This window comes from Prionailurus bengalensis, chromosome B3, assembly GCF_016509475.1.
Source record: "Prionailurus bengalensis isolate Pbe53 chromosome B3, Fcat_Pben_1.1_paternal_pri, whole genome shotgun sequence".
Lineage (NCBI taxonomy): Eukaryota > Metazoa > Chordata > Mammalia > Carnivora > Felidae > Prionailurus > Prionailurus bengalensis.
Genome location: NC_057355.1, coordinates 62,996,335 through 63,013,871, shown reverse-complemented (window position 1 = coordinate 63,013,871; position 17,537 = coordinate 62,996,335). Strand labels below are relative to the sequence as shown.

The window sequence follows — 17,537 nt, the reverse complement described above, 5'->3', positions numbered from 1 at the left end:
CTGCCCACCCCCCACCCTCCACTGGCTACCACCAGCGGACCGGGCTCCTAGGCCTGGAACTGGCCCCACTGCAAGGAGAGCCATAGAAGGGAAGGCAGGCAGGGTGGGAAGTGGCTGTTTCCAGGCATCGCTCAGCCTGGAGGAGGAAGGGGCTGCTCTAACATGGTCACAGGAAGGCCCCTGGCCCTGGAGCCTGCATCTTCCTCGCCCATGCCAAGCCTTTATTTGGGCCTCGGAGAAAGAAGCAGATTAGGGATAGGGGCAGAGCCCCACCCCTTACCCCCTCAGGGCTCCAGGCCCCCCAGTGCTCCAGCACCAGAAGCAAGGTGGTTGGTGTCTCTCTTCTCTTCCCTGGGCCTGTGGCAAGAGGCAAAGAAACTCCTCTGGCCCTGGAGCCTCAGGAGTGGTTCCAGCAAAGACAGAAAGTTAAGTCACACTCTTTCCTGCCTCTTCTGGCTGAGGCAATAAAGCCTTGATTTTACTATTTTTATTCTTCCTGGTTTCTTGAGTCTGGCACCTACTCAGGGACAGGCATGGGCTCACACGCGCACCCACTGTCATGCACACACAACCATGCACATGCACCCATATGCACGTATCTGTGTGCACGGCAGGCATGTGTATGTACCCACCCATGCACATGTACACAGATATAACTATTTGCACGTAAACGGAGAACACACCATTGTACCTACACATAGACACACACACACTGTACTTACATAGAGAACGTGTACACCCTCACTTTGCTACCCCCCACTTTTGGTCTCCTCCCACCCTCCCACCCTCCAGACAGCTACCCTTGTCTTCCTCCTCAAATCCTGCATCTCCCCTAACCCTGCCTTTTGTTGCCTCTTTGTCCCTGGCCCTCAGTGTAAGCTCCTTTATAGCCCCACCCTTACTTGTCAGTAGTCATCCTGCAGTTCCTAGCCTGGCAAAATCTCTAATCACTCTGTAAGGGTTCCTGGGTGAGAGAAGGGAGAAGATGAGATAATTCTGCTTCTTACATACAGATGAAAGAAACCAAGGTCCAGGGAGTGGGAGTCCTATCTTGACTCAAGGAATAGAAACGACTGAATCTAGGTTCCTCCGCTTTTGTCTGCTTAGTGCTCTGGCTTCATCCCTTGCGGTCCCTGCCTTCCAGCCCTCCACCACGATCCCCTGCTAGTGCCCAGGAACCCAGAGTTCTCTACAACAGAGGATGAAGGGAAGGGCGGGGAAGAGGGAAGTTGATCTTGGGAAAGACTGGCACTGACCTCTGATTCTAACATTGTTCATTTGGCTTTCCACAGGGGCACTGCCATGGTGGTGGCCATGGCCCTGGGCCCTGTTGTGGGGAAAGGCACCCCCCTGGCCATGGTCCTGGGCACTGTCCTGGGGGCAGCCACTGCCCAGGGCCCTGTGGGCACCCCCCTGGCCATGGCCCAGGGCACTGTCCTGGGGGAAGCCACCCCCCAGGGCCCTGTGGGCACCGCCCTGGCCATGACCCAGGGCACTGTCCGGGGGGAAGCCACCCCCCAGGGCCCTGTGGGCCCCAACCTGGTCCACCTCACTAAGGAAGCAGAAGAAAGAGGATACAAGAATGGGGAGTGTGAGTGGGTTGCCCTGCTGACCTGGCATGGAGCCTGAACCAGAATCTCCTCTTTCTAATAAACAGCCTCCCAGAAGCCATGTTTTACTCTTAAAGAGTCTGTCTTCCTTCATATCCAACTTGGTACCCAAGTGGCCTGGTGGCCTCTAGTTATACAAATGAGCACCCAGCCAGGCACTCTCAGAAGCTTGGCTCCCATGGTGCCCATAGCCTATGCTTGTATAAGTCCACCCCTCCTTTCCTTTTCACTCTGGCCCTCTCCCATCAAACAGTCTCAACTGTGTCCTCATCATTTAACCCCATCATATACACTGACCTGGACCTGACGGACCTTCCAAGGTTCCATCTAGATGTCTCACTGTACAGATCAAAAGCCCTCAACAGATCCTTACTGTCCAGATGTATTTCTCACCATTCTCTGAACTCTCCAGCCTCCTTAACTTTACCTTTATTTCATCACCACCACCCCTTCCCACTCCCAGTTCAAGAATACCTTCCCTCTCAGCCAGGTGAAACTCCAGCACCAACATGAAGCCTTCCCTAAAGCCCATTAGGAAGAGAGAGGTCCTCGTTGTACACTGTCCCCTTCTGTGCAGCTTATACCATCACATGGGCCTGACCACACCCTACCCACTTAGCACCAACTTATGATCTGGCTTTTTATATCTCCAGCCAAACTGTAAGCTATTCAAGGCAGGCCCACCACTTCTACATATACCTCTAGGTTCTCCCACTCCATCTGCTAGTGACCTACGCCTTGCATAGAGTGGCATTTGCACATAACTTAGGGACATCTATATTCTAAATGCTGGTAGGTTCTGACTCTCTCCCAAGGCCCATTCCTCAGCCACGGCACCTCTGGGACTCCCTCCCATCCCCAACTCCCAGACCTCTCACACCACCCATATCTATTACTAGCCTCTACCCAGGCCTGTCCCAGGCCCATCATGCCTCCCCTCCCTGACAGTCATTCCCTGATGGTAGAGGCAGCAAGTGTCCTAAAGTGAGTGGCTATTGAGTACCTTCCAGGCCGGAAAGGGGGTGATTATAAGAAAAAGGGCTGCAAATTCTCTCTCTTCTCCCTCTTCCCACACCCCACACTCAGCACTTGAATAACAGAAGCCGGGCTCCACGCCTGAGGGGTGCAAACTCAGGTCCAGGTCCAGAGAAATGTGAAGAAAGACCCAACTTGAATAGTGCTAATCCCATTGGGGAGGAGGGGGTGGTTGCTGAGCAAAGCCGAGAGAAATGTGGGACTTAAACCGCCAGACCTCTCAATCCTTCGGCTTGCTGCACAGTGAAGTGCGGGTGTGGAAGCTTCTCCCTCTTTCCGGCTGTAAGAGTGCGTGTCAAGTTGTGAGGCTCTCTGCACGGTGCGTGAAGTCGCGCTTCCTGGTCCCTTACGGGAAGACCGATGTCCCCCTGGGAAAGGCCAAAGTGCAGGCTACAGCCAGACAGCTGGGCCCCTCTAACAGCAGCTCTCAGACTTGGCCTGGGTAGAGGGGGCCACCACTACCAGTCCCGGAGTCTTAAAAGACTGCAAAGCCTCCAGCGCCAGGCAGCCGCGCGGGGAGAAGCCTCTGTCCCCACCCCCGGTGCCGCGCCCATTGGCTGGGCTCTTGTCGGCCCCGCCCACCGATCGGTCCGCCTGGCGCCGACGCATGCGCGGGAGCCCGCCACCGCCGCCGCTTCAGCACCAGCTCCCGGACAGCGGCGCCGCCCACGGGCATGGACGCTGATAGCGGCAGCAGCAGCAGCGGTCCGGCTCCCGGCCCGGGTCCGGAAGAGGAGCAGCAGCCCAAGGAGGAACCCTTGGCCCCAGACGGCAGCTCCCCGGACAGGTAGGGCGGACCGCTCCGCAGACCCGGCTCGCAGACCTTCCCAGCACCCCCGCCCCAGGTATCCCTGTAGCCGCCATATGTCTCCCTCATTCATTCCCCAGCCCCTCCCAGAACCCCTTCCACCGCCCCGAGCTACCGGCCCCCTGGCCACGCCCTCATTCTGCCGGGTCAATTTTCTCCGTCCCTGATACCCCCTTCTGTCAGTCCCCGTCGCCCTCATTGCCCAATACCTGCCCCACCCACTGTTCCTACCTTACCTCTAAGGCCGGGGGTTCCTCCGCCCCTCCAGCCCTCTGAGCCCCTCCGTCTAGGCCCTGCCCCCGCATCTTCTCAGTAAGCTCCAAGCCCGCAGCCCGCAGTCTGGGTTCCAGCATGTCACTGTACTCGAAGGTGCGCGTGCAGGGTAGACAGGAGGATCCCCAAGGTGTGTGTCCTGGGGAGAGCAGACACTCGCCGCCACGCCAAGGACTGTCTTTGTACATCACCGTCAGTCTCCAGTCTGCCCTGCATGGCCGGCTGCGCACATGTGGGCTTGAGTGCCCGCGTGTGGCAGCCGCCGACAGGCCCTGGAGGCGCTAGGGTGGGCAGGCTCTAAGGCTCAGGCCGCGGTCAGTACTATCCCTGAAGGAGCCCTAGGCCGGTGGGACAAGAGGAACACCTTCTCTCTGAGGACCCAGATCTTGGTGCCTCTCCTCCACCTTCCTCCACCATATGTGTGAGGGAACAGCCCAGCCAGGTAGCAATATGGCGCAATTTCTGTGCCCTGCCTGGTCTGCCACCCTCAGAATTCCTCCCCTGACATGATACTGCCTGTCTCTCTCTTGCCTGGACTGAAATAAGAGGTATTATTTGGGGGCAAAAAACAGAGATGGACATATGTCTACACTGCACCAGTTAAAATGTACATTCTGTACCTCAGAGCAAAGAGGAGGCCCCACAAGTGGAGAAAAATGTTCTCTTCCCTCTATTGTCAACACATCAGCCTGGATAGATTTAGCCACCTTTCACTCCGAAAGGCACAGAGCTTTCTTCAAGGAGGTGAAATAGGATGGATGTGTTCCCTGGACCAGGGGGGTACCTGGGACTATGGCCTGACCAAGGAGCTAGGGACGGACATGACAGGAGCAGGACACAGCAGGGCAGGGGCCTGGGACCAGGAGCATCCCTAGAAGGGGCTGGAGAGTCATTTGCTGCCTTGGATATTTCTTTTACCAAGGATAAACCCTATCTAGTCTAATCACTTTCCCTGCACATGAGGATCATTCTTGGGCACAGGAACCACTTGCTCTCCTTCAGCAACTCCCTGGGACCTCTGGCCTCTCTCTGTACTTCCCCAGAGACCCTGGGCACCAAGCAGGTGAAGGGACACAGTTCAATTCAAGAAACACAAATATGTTCCTGCTGAGCTAAGGACTACTCTAGGGTTAGATACACAGTGAATAAAACTGCACGTGTGTAAGCACACACAGTCCTTTACTAATGCATTAACTACAGAGCAATTTGAAATAGTTCATTCTCTGTTCCTTTTTTTAATTACCTTTTTATTTTCCTAGTGGCATGAATTGCTCCCTCATCTGTCTAGGCCTGTCTGCGGGATCACATGGATGTCCATATGGCTATGTGTCTGTGGACCTGGGGGTGCTGTTGATGCACATGTACATTTATCTCCTATGAGTCTTCCGTGTGGGGGCTCTGTGTCTGGGGCCCTGTCAGCCAGGCCATGGCTGCTTTAGCCTTGGCCTCTTGATGAAGCCTGTGTCACCACTTTCCATCCCCCTGCCTGCCTGCCCCAGTCACTTGGGTTGCAGGCCAGCCTAGGAAGTTTCTCACCCTCATCAGAGCGATGGAACTGAGGGGGTAAGAATAAAAGCTGCCTGGGGAGGCAAGGCCTGGGATGTTTAACTTGTATTATCACTAGGTATCCTGGGAACAGAGGGCAGCAGGAGCTGGCAGGAGAAATCTTTTTTTCTCAAAAGAGTTAGGCTCTTCTTCTTGGGAGGGTTGAGTCTGGAATGTGGAGGGTTTCAAATTTTGCCACACTGACAATGATGGGCACTGTCAAGAAAGATGAGATTTAGAACCAGCTGATCTTAGGCCCTTGGATAGGGATAAGGGGGGTGTAAAAGAAGGGGCTGGGGCCAGGGAGACCCCCGTAGAAGCAAACCAATGGTAGAGGCTGGAATCCCCCCTTGAACAAAGCCAGCTAAAGAACGATACAGGCTTACGAGCTTTGGCAGACTGGTTAAGGGAGAGTGTTTCCTTTCTCCTCCAGCAGCTCCAAAGTGCTTCCCTTCTTGAAGAAAAAACAAAACAAAACAAAACCAGACACTCCAAGTGGAAGTGCCTGGCTCCTAGGAAAAGCCCAGTGCTCAGTGAGTGCTCTAAGGCCATGGGCAGCTGGAAAGGCCCCCTGGCTGCCCCCCCACCACCGACCCCTGGAAGGCAGGCTTTGATGTAAAGAGGGTGACCAGGGAGCTGGCTCAGTCAGTGGAGCATGCAACTCTTATCTTGGAATTGTGAGTTCGAGCCCCACATTGAGTATAGAGATTACTTTAAAAAATACAATCTTAAAAAAATAATAATAAATAAAGAGGGAGACCAAGACTAATGGGTCATATTCATGCCTTCAGGATTTAACCCAGACCGAAAACAGTGCCCAGCATGTGGTAGGTGCTAAAAAAAGACCTGCAGGAAAAAAAAAAAAAACCTTAAAGAAGTACATGTCCATACTTATGCACATAAACCTGGCCATTTATCCAGCTTTATCCAGCCTCCCTTTGGCCCATGGGGAGGGGTCAATAAGGTCTTTTATCTGCCAGGACGCTGGCTGCTATATCAATTCTATGGGTCATCTGAGGTCTTTTTTTAGAACATCTTTGGTCAAATACCTATTTTTCTAAAGGTTGAGTTAGTTTAAAAATAAGTATCAGTGATTTTTTAAAGTTTCTTTATTTATTTTTTGGGGGGGAGAGAGAGAGAGAGAAGGAGAGATCCAGTGGGGGAGGGCAGAGAGAGAGAGGGTGGGGGAGAGAGAGAATCCCAAGCAGGCTCCACACTGTCAGTGCAGAGCCTAATGCAGGCTCAAACCCACGAACTGCGAGATCATGACCCAAGCCGAAGTCAAGAGTCGGACACTTAATGGACTGAGCCACCCAGGTGCCCCAATAAGTATCAGTGATTTAAACCATAAGATCAAATTCTGACGTAGCTTTTAGATAACAAAAAGGAAAATATTTATAATTATATATGTAATGAGATTCTCAAGGTGCGAGAAGTTCTAAAATGGAGATACATTATCTGAGGTGCCTAAAGAGGTCAAATTGTAAATATAAACATACTTCTTAAATTATATGCTTCCTGAAGAACTGAGTGTGGGAAGGGGCAGGAAAGCAAATGTATCTTCCACATGCCAGGCTCCATGGCAGGCACCTCACGTATGTTGTATCAGTTAATTCCCACACCCAACGGAGAGGGGGCATTATCAACATACTCTCACTCAATAGGCAAGGATGCCAGCACTCCAAGAATTGTGTCTTTCCCAAGGCCCCAGAGCTAAAGGATGATGGAGCCAGGAGCCCACCTCCAGTGCTCCCCCATTTTGCTCTCAGCATGGGGCTCATCCTTTCCCAGACTGCTATGCCAGCCAGTCGTCCTTCTGGGTGGAGGAGGAAGAGCTTACCTATTCTATCCACTTCCTCTACTTGGTCTCTGGGCAGAACCCAGCCTCCCTGGGCAATGTCTACTTGCCACCATGGCTGGGACTCTGGCATATAACCCTTTCAGCAGTGCAGCAGGCAGGGCCGGAAGCCAGGGTTGCTCGGCGTAAATGACACAACTACACAAGTTCTGGCCAGCCAGGTGAGTCAGGTGAATGGGGAGAGAAGACAGAACTCTGCCAGGGCTTCCCAGTCCGCAGCCCCTCTGGAAACCCTCCATAGCCCTCAGCTACTCTGTTCTGTGGACATCTTCTCTCGTCTTAGGTCTGGCAATCCTGCCACTGGGTGGGACTCCACCTCCCCCTGCACCCAAGGAGTGGGGCTGCATCCATGCACCGAGAGCTGCTCTCATGAGTAATTTGGAAAGAAGAATCTATTGCCGATTCTTCCTTAGCAAGTTCCTTGGGGGTCCCAACTCCCTCTCCCAACTGTGCACACTCTTACAAAGCAAACCTTCTGCCCCATGGCCCAAGGCTGGTGGAAGGGCAGCACTTGCCTCTGCCAAACCTTCCCTGAGGTTTGGCATACCCTAAACCTCACACCCCTATCAAAGCTGGGCCTTCCTCTGGGCTCCTTCAGCCCTCTGACTTCCTCTCTCACAGCACCCAACATGTTGGACTGTTGTCAACATCTCCTGCCTACCATGAGTGCCTAGAGGCCAAAGGCCCTATTCATCCCAGGACCACTATTAGCAGCCTATCTAGTGCTCAGTAGTTATTCAGCAAATATTCCCTGGGCACCTTCTGAGTGCAAGTCACTCTTCAAGGCACGAGGGCTGCAGAGATGAACAAATGCACCAGACCCTGCTCTCCTGGAGCTCACATTCCATTTGCGAGTCAGGCAATAAACACGACAACACTATAAGGTCTGGTTGGGGCAAATGCTGTGAAGAAATACAAAGCAGTGTAAGGGGATAGAGAGCTGACAGGTGATTATTTAGAAAGGGTGGTCAGGGAAGGCTTCTCTAAGAGGGTAATAGTTGAACAGAGACTAAAGAGGGGCTATGAGCCATGCAGTTATCTGGGGGAGGAGCACCCCAAGCTGAAGGAGGAGAAAGTTCACAGGCTCTAAGGTGGGACCAAGATTGCAGCAGGTGCTCAATAAATGTCCGACAAGAGAATGAACAGATGACTGCAGCTGGAAGAGCACAGGACTGCAAGTCAGACCTGGGTTTAAGGCCCAGTGCTTCATGGCTCACTGAACCTATTTTCAAATCTAAATTTTCAATTTCCTAAAACAAGGAAAGTATCTCCCCTGTAGGGTTTTTGTGAGGAATACAGGACACCATATCCGTAAACGCACGGTGTTCAGCATGTGGCAGGCTCTGCCAATAACGTTTTTTGAGCGTGTGGACAGATGAGTGAATGAGATAGCGGACCCAAGAGGTAGGCTGGGGAGTAGCCTGCACCCTCCTCACCTCTCCCCCAGGACTAGTAATAGAACAACCCCAAGCCCCCAGCTCCTTGCCTCCCACTCCTGAACAATGATGGGGCATGGGATGACCCCCGCCCCCATCACCCTTGTCTCCTCTCTCAACAGGTCCCAAAGCAAGGCTGTGGCCCCTGAGGCAAGCCCAGAGAAGAGCTGCTCTCTCCACAGCTGCCCCCTTGAGGAACCTTCCAGTTCTTCAGGACCCCCACCAGCGACTTCCACCCTCCAGCCTGGGGGCCCGTCCAGCCCCTTGGCCCCTGCACACTTCACCTATCCCAAGGCACCACAGGAATACCGGGGGGACAGTTCCCTGCCAGGGCTTGGGGACCGGGCAGCTCTATGCTCCCATGGCTCTAGCCTCAGCCCTTCTCCAGCCCCCTCACAGCGAGATGGGGCCTGGAAGCCACCATCCGTGCAGCACCATGTGGTCAGTGTCAGGTAAGGAGGGGTTCAGCAGCCTGCAAGCTGCCACTGGAAGGTGGGGCAAGGCTTCAAAATGGAGTGAGCCCCTGGGGCTCAGGACTCCTTCATTAGGAGGCAGCCCAGGATGTCTCCTGCCTCTGATGGAGGAGGCAGCCTGGATGGAGGAGGAAGTAAGGGTTGGAGCTTGGGAGTAGAACAGCCTGTAAGGGTTAGTACCATCTTCCTCTACCTCCCACCCTGCAAGAGGGCTCTGACAAGCAAGTATCTTTTCTTCTCTTCCACAGGCAGGAACGGGCCTTCCAGATGCCAAAGAGGTAGGCCTGGGCCTTCTCTGGCCCCCTAAGGGTGACTAGGCTGGTGCCAAGTTTGGCCCCACCACCCCTTCTTGGTGACTCCTAAGCTCACCACACCCTGCTGCCTTACCCAACACCAATTCCTGTGGGTTCTCTTCCTCTTTCCCAGCTATTCCCAGCTGATTGCCGAGTGGCCGGTGGCCATGCTGCTGCTGTGTCTGGCTGTCATCCTCCTCTGCACCCTGGCTGGACTGTTGGGGGACCGACTGCCCGACTTCTCCAAGCCCTTGCTGGTAAGAAAGGGCGGGACGGGGATAGGGGCCCCCAGGCCTGGCCACCTCGGCTCTGTCTGGGGCAGAAAGTTGGACAGCACAGCTGGAGTGGGGTGGCAGTGCACGTTGGGGAAATGGTACAGAGGCGATACTCTCATCCAACAATCCAGACAGGTGGACTGGCCCTCTCTGCTCCAGGGATGCAAAGGGGCAGAGCCAAGAAGAGCCAGACGGAGCACCCCTCCTCCTGCCTGATCTTCTCTGTCTTCCTTCCTGCAGGGTTTTGAGCCTCGAGACACAGACATTGGGCGCAAGCTAGTGGTCTGGAGAGCACTGCAAGCCCTCACAGGCCCCAGGAAGCTGCTTTCTCTTTCCCCAGACTTTGAGCTGAACAGGTAGTGGGTTCCCACCTTTCCGCTGTTGAAGCGAATGGGGGAAAGAGAGGGGGCATTGGGTGACCTCCCCAAATGCAGGTCAGAGGGACTTGCTGGGATCCCCTGGGGAGTGGTATCTGGCCTCCTCTGAGCCCCTACCCCTTGATGGTGCCTGGCATAGGTTTTCTCTCTACCTCAGCTCAAACCCCCACACCACTCTGAGCCCCACACTCTGGAGCAGTACCCAGGAGGGCTTGGTCCGGCCTCGAAGGATGGTGGAACCCCTGGAAGACAGAGGGCAGGAGGACTTCTTTTGTGGTCCCCCTGGTAAGCTGCAGCCTAGCCAGTTCTTGCCTTTCATGGTGGTCCCCTTCCTACCTACTAGAACAGGAGGGCTCAGGAGAACAAATGTGGGCAGACAGAAAAGGAAGGAGGTTGGCTGGCCGTGTTCAAGTCAAGGAAGTTGGGTTACAGCTGGGAGGCTGAGGCAGGTCTCGGGTACTCCAGCCACACAGAGTCAAGCTGGGTGGGGGTGGAGCACCGGATCAGGCAGCCTGGCACAGGTTTCAGACTCCTGAGACTCTGAACCTCATATGGCCCTGGGTAAGCGTATTCCCTCTGGTGGGCCCAGGACCTGATGCCAAAGAGCTGAGCTCTGGAAGGGGCGGGGGGTGGGGTGTGTTGCAGAGAAGAGCTATGCACAGCTGGTGTTCATGTCGACCTCAGCGGGCAGCCTGTGGAACCTGCACGCCATCCATTCCATGTGTCGCATGGAACGGGACCAGGTGAGCAGACTGGGGAGGTGCCAGGGGTTGGGGGGTGTGGGGGTGGGGCAGGGACATCAGGGACCTGATCTCAAGGAAATACAGCTGAGCCAGGACTGCCAGGGTGGACTAGGGAAGAATATTCCCAGCTTAGAAAATTATTCCAACCCTGTTGAGAGGCTCCAGGTCGGGGTGGAGAAAGAAGAGTCGACTTTTTATAAGAGCCAAGACACAGACTATGTGGAGCCTGGGGATTTTCAAAAGGTCCCGAAGAAAAGCTTCAAGAGCTGTTGAGGAGGACCCAGCCCAAGGCCCCCAGCCTCCATCAACCCAAGCAGTGCCAATCCAACCATGCCAACTGGAAAGCCATATACCATAACATCTGAAGAAAGATTTGCTGCTAAAAATAGTGTGAACACCACTGAGTAGCCCAAGGCACTCCATACAAGTGAATTCAAAGTACCAAAAGACGCCTTAACATGCGCCCTGGAGTCAGATGCCTAAATTCAAGGCCAGTTCTAATACTCCCTAGCTGTGTGACTGCAGGCATGTTTCTTAACCTCTCAGTGCCTCAGGCTTTGCATATATAAAATGGAGAAAATAATGGTACTTGTCTCATAGGGATGTTGTGACAGTTAAACAAGATAGAATTTGTCATAGTGATTGGCAATAGAAATCTCTTTTTTTTTAATTTTTTTTTCTTTAACGTTTATTTATTTTTGAGACAGGGAGAGACAGAGCATGAATGGGGGAGGGTCAGAGAGAGGGAGACACAGAATCTGAAACAGGCTCCAGGCTCTGAGCTGTCAGCACAGAGCCCGACGCAGGGCTCGAACCCACGGACCGCGAGATCATGACCTGAGCCGAAGTCGGCCGCCCAACTGACTGAGCCACCCAGGCGCCCCAGAAATCTCTTAATAAATGTTACTGTTGTCACCATGATCTCAGGCCCAAGGCCGTACAGTACAGCCAGTTGGTGACAAAACCGGGCCTCTGATTCCCCAGGCCAGTGCCCTCCCAAACTACACCAGCTGTTGTGATGTGTTGTGTGGGAGCAGGTGGGAGAGAAAAGGAGACATGGGGTCTGTAAAAGAAACAGCCCTGGCCCTAAGAGGGTTTAAGCAGACCTGTGGACAGAGGTGGGGGGCTAAGGCTTGGCACTGACCCTGATCCTGGAATGTTTTGGCCTCACTTTTCCCATCATTTGCTTCCAGTTCCCTGGACCCTTGACCCCTCTGTGGCTGGCACTCCACTGGCACTCCTGGCTCAGGCAGTGAAGAGCTGGGGTGTGTGACCTGCAGGGGTCCTCAGGGCAGGACCTCTCAGGCTGAGGCCTCGGGCAGCATCCCTGAGGCTCCTCTTTGATGGAGTCAAGATGTAGTCCGGAGCCAAGTGCAGCTCTGAGACAAGCCACTTCTACTGGGCTGGGGAGATACCTCTCTGCCTCTGCCCTATAGCCTGAAAGGAGGTGAGGGGGCCTTGGATAGGGCTGGGGAAACCTGGGCCCCTGCGTTGCTCCTGAGCTCTCTCCCGCTGTGTGTGCTGTACAGATCCGCTCCCATACCCGCTTTGGGGCTCTGTGCCAGCGGACGGAAGCCAACAAGTGCTGTCCCAGCTGGTCCCTGGGCAACTACGTGGCCGTGCTCTCCAACCGCTCCTCCTGCCTGGACACGACCCAAGCGGATGCAGCCCGAACACTGGCCCTTCTGCGGGCCTGTGCCATCTACTACCACCGCGGTGCCCTGGTGCCCTCTTGTCTGGGCCCCGGGCAGGACAAGCCCCCGCACTGCGCCCAGGTTCCCACCAAGTGCTCTCGGAGCAGTGCCGTCTACCAACTCCTCCACTTTCTGCTGGACAGGGACTTCCTGAGCCCCCAGACTGCTGACTACCAGGTGCCCTCCCTCAAGTACAGCCTGCTCTTCCTGCCCACTCCAAAGGGTGCCTCTATGATGGGCATCTACCTGGACCGCCTAGCCACCCCCTGGGGGCTCTCTGACAACTACACATCCATCACTGGCATGGACCTGGGCCTCAAACAGGAGCTGCTGAGGCACTACCTGGTCCAGGACACGGTGTACCCCTTGCTGGCCCTGGCTGCCATCTTCCTCAGCATCGCCCTCTACTTGCGCTCCCTCTTCCTCACACTCATGGTGCTGCTGGGGGTGCTGGGCTCCCTCCTGGTTGCCTTCTTTCTTTACCGTGTGGCCTTCCGCATGGCCTACTTTCCCTTCGTCAATCTGGCAGCCTTCGTCCTGCTCAGCAGCGTCTGCGCCAACCACACCCTCATCTTCTTCGACCTGTGGCGCCTCAGCAAGAGCCAGCTGCCCTCCGGGGGGCTGGCACAGCGCGTGGGCCGCACCATGCACCATTTCGGCTACCTGCTGCTGGTCTCGGGCCTCACCACGGCCGCGGCCTTTTATGCCAGCTACCTGAGCCGTCTGCCGGCCGTACGCTGCTTCGCCCTCTACATGGGCACGTCCGTGCTGGCGCACCTGGCGCTCACGCTGGCCTGGCTGCCCTCCGCCGCCGTGCTCCACGAGCGCTACCTGGCCCGCGGCTGTGCGTCCCGGGCGCAGGGCCCGTGGGGCGGCAGTGCGCCCCGGCGGCTGGCGCTGGCGCTGCACCGGCGGCTCCGCGGCCTTCGGAGGGCGGCGGCCAGCACCTCGCGCCTGCTCTTCCAGCGCCTGCTGCCCTGTGGGGTCATCAAGTTCCGCTACATCTGGATCTGCTGGTTCGCCGCGCTGGCGGCAGGGGGCGCCTACATCGCCGGCGTTAGCCCCCGTCTGCGGCTGCCCACTCTGTCGCCGCCCCGCGGCCAGGTCTTCCGGCCTAGCCACCCCTTCGAGCGTTTCGACGCAGAGTACCGCCAGCAGTTCCTGTTTGAGCGGCTGCCTCAGGGCGAGGGCGGCCACATGCCTGTGGTTTTGGTGTGGGGCATCCTGCCCGTGGACACTGGAGACCCGCTGGACCCTCGCAGCAACAGCTCCCTGGTGAGTGACCCTGCCTTCTCTGCCAGCGGTCCCGAGGCCCAGCGCTGGCTGCTGGCACTCTGCCACGAAGCTCGGAATCAGAGCTTCTTTGGTGTCCAGCCCGAGGGCTGGCCCACGCTGTGCTTCATGGAGGCCCTCCAGCGCTGGGTGGAGAGTCCTGCTTGTGCCCGCCTGGGGCCTGGCCTCTGCTGTGGCCACTCAGGCTTCCCTTGGGCACCCCAGCTTTTCCTGCACTGCCTCAAGATGATGGCTCTGGAGCAAGGCCCCAACAGCACCCGTGACCTAGGACCCCGCTTCAATAGCCAGGGCGGCTTGGCTGCCCTGGTTCTGCAGTTCCAGACTAACTTCCAGTACAGTACAGATTACAGCCAAGCACACCACTTCTATGCTGAAGTCAGCCACTGGCTGGCAGGGGAGCTGGGCAGAGCACCTCCCGGCCTCCACCGGGGTTGGTTTACCAGCCATCTGGAGCTGTACAGCCTGCAACACAGCCTGAGCACAGAACCTGCTGTGGTGCTGGGCCTGGCTCTGGCGCTGGCGTTTGCCACACTGCTGCTGGGCACCTGGAACGTTCCGCTTAGCCTGTTCTCCGTGGCAGCGGTGGCAGGCACCGTACTGCTCACCGTGGGGCTCCTGGTTCTACTCGAATGGCAGCTCAACACTGCCGAAGCCCTCTTTCTCTCTGCTTCCGTGGGCCTCTCAGTAGACTTCACTGTCAACTACTGCATCTCCTATCACCTGTGCCCACACCCCGACCGCCTGAGCCGCGTGGCCTTCTCGCTGCGCCAGACCAGCTGTGCCACGGCTGTGGGGGCCGCGGCCCTGTTTGCGGCCGGTGTGCTCATGCTGCCTGCCACGGTGCTGCTCTATCGCAAGCTGGGCATTGTCCTCATGATGGTCAAGTGCGTCAGCTGTGGCTTTGCCAGCTTCTTCTTCCAATCTCTGTGCTGTTTCTTTGGACCAGAGAAGAACTGTGGGCAGATCCTCTGGCCTTGTGCCCACCTGCCATGGGATGCTGGGAATGGGGAGCCTAGTGGGGAAAAGGCAGGCCGCCCAAGATCAGGGCCAGTGGGAAAGGCACCCGGATCCTGCTCGGAACAATACGAGCTACAGCCCCTGGCACGGCGCCGGAGTCCCAGCTTTGACACCAGCACAGCCACTAGCAAACTGTCCCACCGGCCCTCGGTGCTCTCTGAGGATCTACAGCTGCATGATGGCCCCTGCTGCCCCCGGCCCCCACCGGCCCCTGCCTCCCCAAGGGAGCTGTTCCTGGACCACCAGGCAGTCTTCAGCCAGTGCCCGGCCCTGCAGACCTCCTCCCCCTATAAGCAGGCTGGCCCCAGCCCCAAAACCCAAGCCAGGCAGGACTCCCAAGGGCAGAAGGCTGAGCCCGTGCAGGCCTCACCAGAAGCCTCGGCCCACCCTCCCAAGCCCAAGGCCGTGGAGCCTCCGGATTGCCTCTGCTCCTCAGCTAGCACCCTGGAGGGGCTCAGCGTCTCTGACGAGACCTGCCTAAGCACCTCTGAGCCCAGTGCCCGAGTGCCAGATTCTGTGGGTGCCTCCCCAGAGGACCTGGACGAAACAGAGCAAACGGTACCTGAGCGGGGCCAGCTGAATGAGAAGCGAGACACCCTATGGCTGGCACTGAGGGAGACCGTATATGACCCGTCGCTGCCTGCCTCCCACCAGAGCAGCTCCTCCTGGAAGGGCCGTGGGGCACCAGGGGATGGCAGCCCTGTGGTGCTGCCCAACAGCCAGCCAGATCTGCCAGATGTTTGGCTACGCAGGCCCAGCACCCACACTTCAGGCTACAGTAGCTGAGGGAGGCCCAGGAAGGCAGGACTGGGGCACAGAGCCTGTCAGAGGTGACAGGAGGGGGGCAGCCCCAGACTGGAGCCTGATAGTGTCTGCCCGCATCAGCATGGAGAGGTCTCACCCTCCAGCTGTGGATTTTAAACCCTGCCAGATGTTTCAGCCTTGGTCCAGACTGCTACTTACTCCCCACATCTGGAGGATTCAGTGGAGAGGGTCTTTGGAGAGAAATGTCAAGCTCTCCTTGTAACTTGCTGAGGTCTCATTTGTCCCCATATGCCAACCAGGACCTCTGGAAGGGGGAGGGCCAGATGTGTAGCTCCAGGTATCAGGGCGAGGCTGACCCAGCCCCCAAGCCAAGTGGGACGAAGGGACTCCGTCCGTGGAATCCTGCCAGGGCACCTCACCAACCAGAAGAGCCCTAGGGAGCCTCAGCAGCCTCCAGGGCCTCACACCTTTCAGGGGCTCTTCAGCAGGACACTTCCTTCTCTTTGGAGAGCTTCTCTTGGCCGGAATTAAGTGACTCTTTCCTGAACAGCCCTACCCCCTCACACTCCCTGGGCTGACCAGATATTTGCCAGGGCCTGGCAGAGACGGCTGCTGGGAATGAAGCAGGAGGAGGAGGGCTGGTCAGCCTCAGAGTGTCAGTTACAGGACGGTCCCTCGTGGGGAGCTGCTCTGGTACACGAAGCGTGCTCTCCCCTGTGAACGAACAATAAGAATCCTTTACATCCTGCATCTCTTAGTTTACGGAACACTTGCACACCCACTTTCTCCTTAGTCTCACCATGTCACTATGGGGAAGCCTGCGGTTAGCCACGTCCTTCTGCCCCCGATTTATAGGTAAAGTCATTGAGAGTAAGTAAGCTTAAGCGATTGACCCACAGTCACAGAACTAGTACAGGCGGAAGCAACTTCCCTGGCTCACTCCCCGCTGAAACTTCCACTCTCCTGGCTCCCTGCCCCAGGGACATTGGCTTGTAGCAAACTTGACCCTTCACCTCTGGCACCCTCTTACGACCTGCCTTCACAGGTGTCTCTGAGTGCAACACTCCCTTCCTTCCTCTCTTTAGACCTCGGTCTCGAGAGAGAGCTATACTCTGAGCTGGCTGCAAGTTGCTCCGCATCTGCCCAGTGCTTCCCTTCAGATCCACTGAGAACCTATCGGCTATGGGGCATCCTGGCTGATCTGCTTCCCGGGTTCAGGGGCATGCTTCTTCCATGGCCACAGTGTATGGAGAGCCCCTGTCAGGAGAGGCACTGAGGGTAGTAGAGGTTGAACGGAATTCAGTTAAGGCAGGACCCCAGGCCTGCCCCTTTTGGGAGTGTGTGAGTCTAAAGCTATTCCCCGCGTCAGGGTCCCCAGCTTCCTAAGGACATGACGTTCTGGGGGTTCTCAGCAGACCAAAAGGTGACTCCTCCTCCCCAAAGCAGAGTCTCTCCGCAAGGTTTTTGAGCCCACGTGACAGCGATGGCGCTTGGAGCACATTTACTTGAATACCTACTCTCCTACGGTACTTCGGGGAGACGGAGGCATGGAAAGAAAATGGAACATCTGCCCTCAAGGAGCCCGCCCTCTAGCTGGGAAAACAGCTCACATAGACACACAGGAGCAATGGGTCACTGACAGCACCATGCAGGGCATGCTGAGGGCCAAATGCCTGTCACCATTAGTATCGCTGGAGGTCAAGTACCCAGGACTGGGTGACCAGGAAGGCTTCCAGGAGGGAAACAACTCAAGCTGGCTTCAGAAGTGCAAGTATCTCAGACTGGAAGGGACCTTAATGATCATTTACTCCAGCAGTTTTCTTTTCTTTTCTTTTTTTTTTTTTTAAGTTTATTTATTTTTGAAAGAGAGAGAACACAAGGGGGGAGGGACAGAGAGAGAGGGAGACACAGAATCTGAAGCAGGCTCCAGGCTCTGAGCTGTCCGCACAGAGCCCCACGCAGGGCTCGAATCCACGGACTGCAAGACTGTGACCTGAGCTGAAGTCGGTCGCTTAACCGACTGAGCCTCCCAGGCGCCCCAA

The 17,537-nt window shown here is 56.3% G+C and overlaps 1 protein-coding gene across 1 annotated transcript; it reads left to right on the top strand.

Moving 5' to 3' along the window:
- Nucleotides 1-3,272: 3,272 nt before the first annotated feature.
- Nucleotides 3,273-16,245, top strand: DISP2 (dispatched RND transporter family member 2). Its single transcript, XM_043555664.1, has 8 exons — nt 3,273-3,432; nt 8,688-9,017; nt 9,287-9,316; nt 9,465-9,588; nt 9,847-9,962; nt 10,141-10,268; nt 10,629-10,726; nt 12,256-16,245. Exons 1-8 carry the CDS (start codon nt 3,320-3,322, stop codon nt 15,514-15,516), a joined length of 4,200 nt encoding a protein of 1,399 aa, XP_043411599.1. The 5' UTR covers nt 3,273-3,319; the 3' UTR covers nt 15,517-16,245.
- The last annotated feature ends 1,292 nt before the right edge of the window (nt 16,246-17,537 follow it).

Bases quoted from the DNA above. Each gene is read 5' to 3' on its own strand.
- DISP2 (XM_043555664.1), top strand. From the start codon at position 3,320: ATGGACGCTGATAGCGGCAGCAGCAGCAGCGGTCCGGCTCCCGGCCCG. The intron at 9,589-9,846 runs GTAAGAAAGGGC...TCCTTCCTGCAG, and splicing joins ACTTCTCCAAGCCCTTGCTG to GGTTTTGAGCCTCGAGACAC. The intron at 10,269-10,628 runs GTAAGCTGCAGC...GGTGTGTTGCAG, and splicing joins CTTCTTTTGTGGTCCCCCTG to AGAAGAGCTATGCACAGCTG.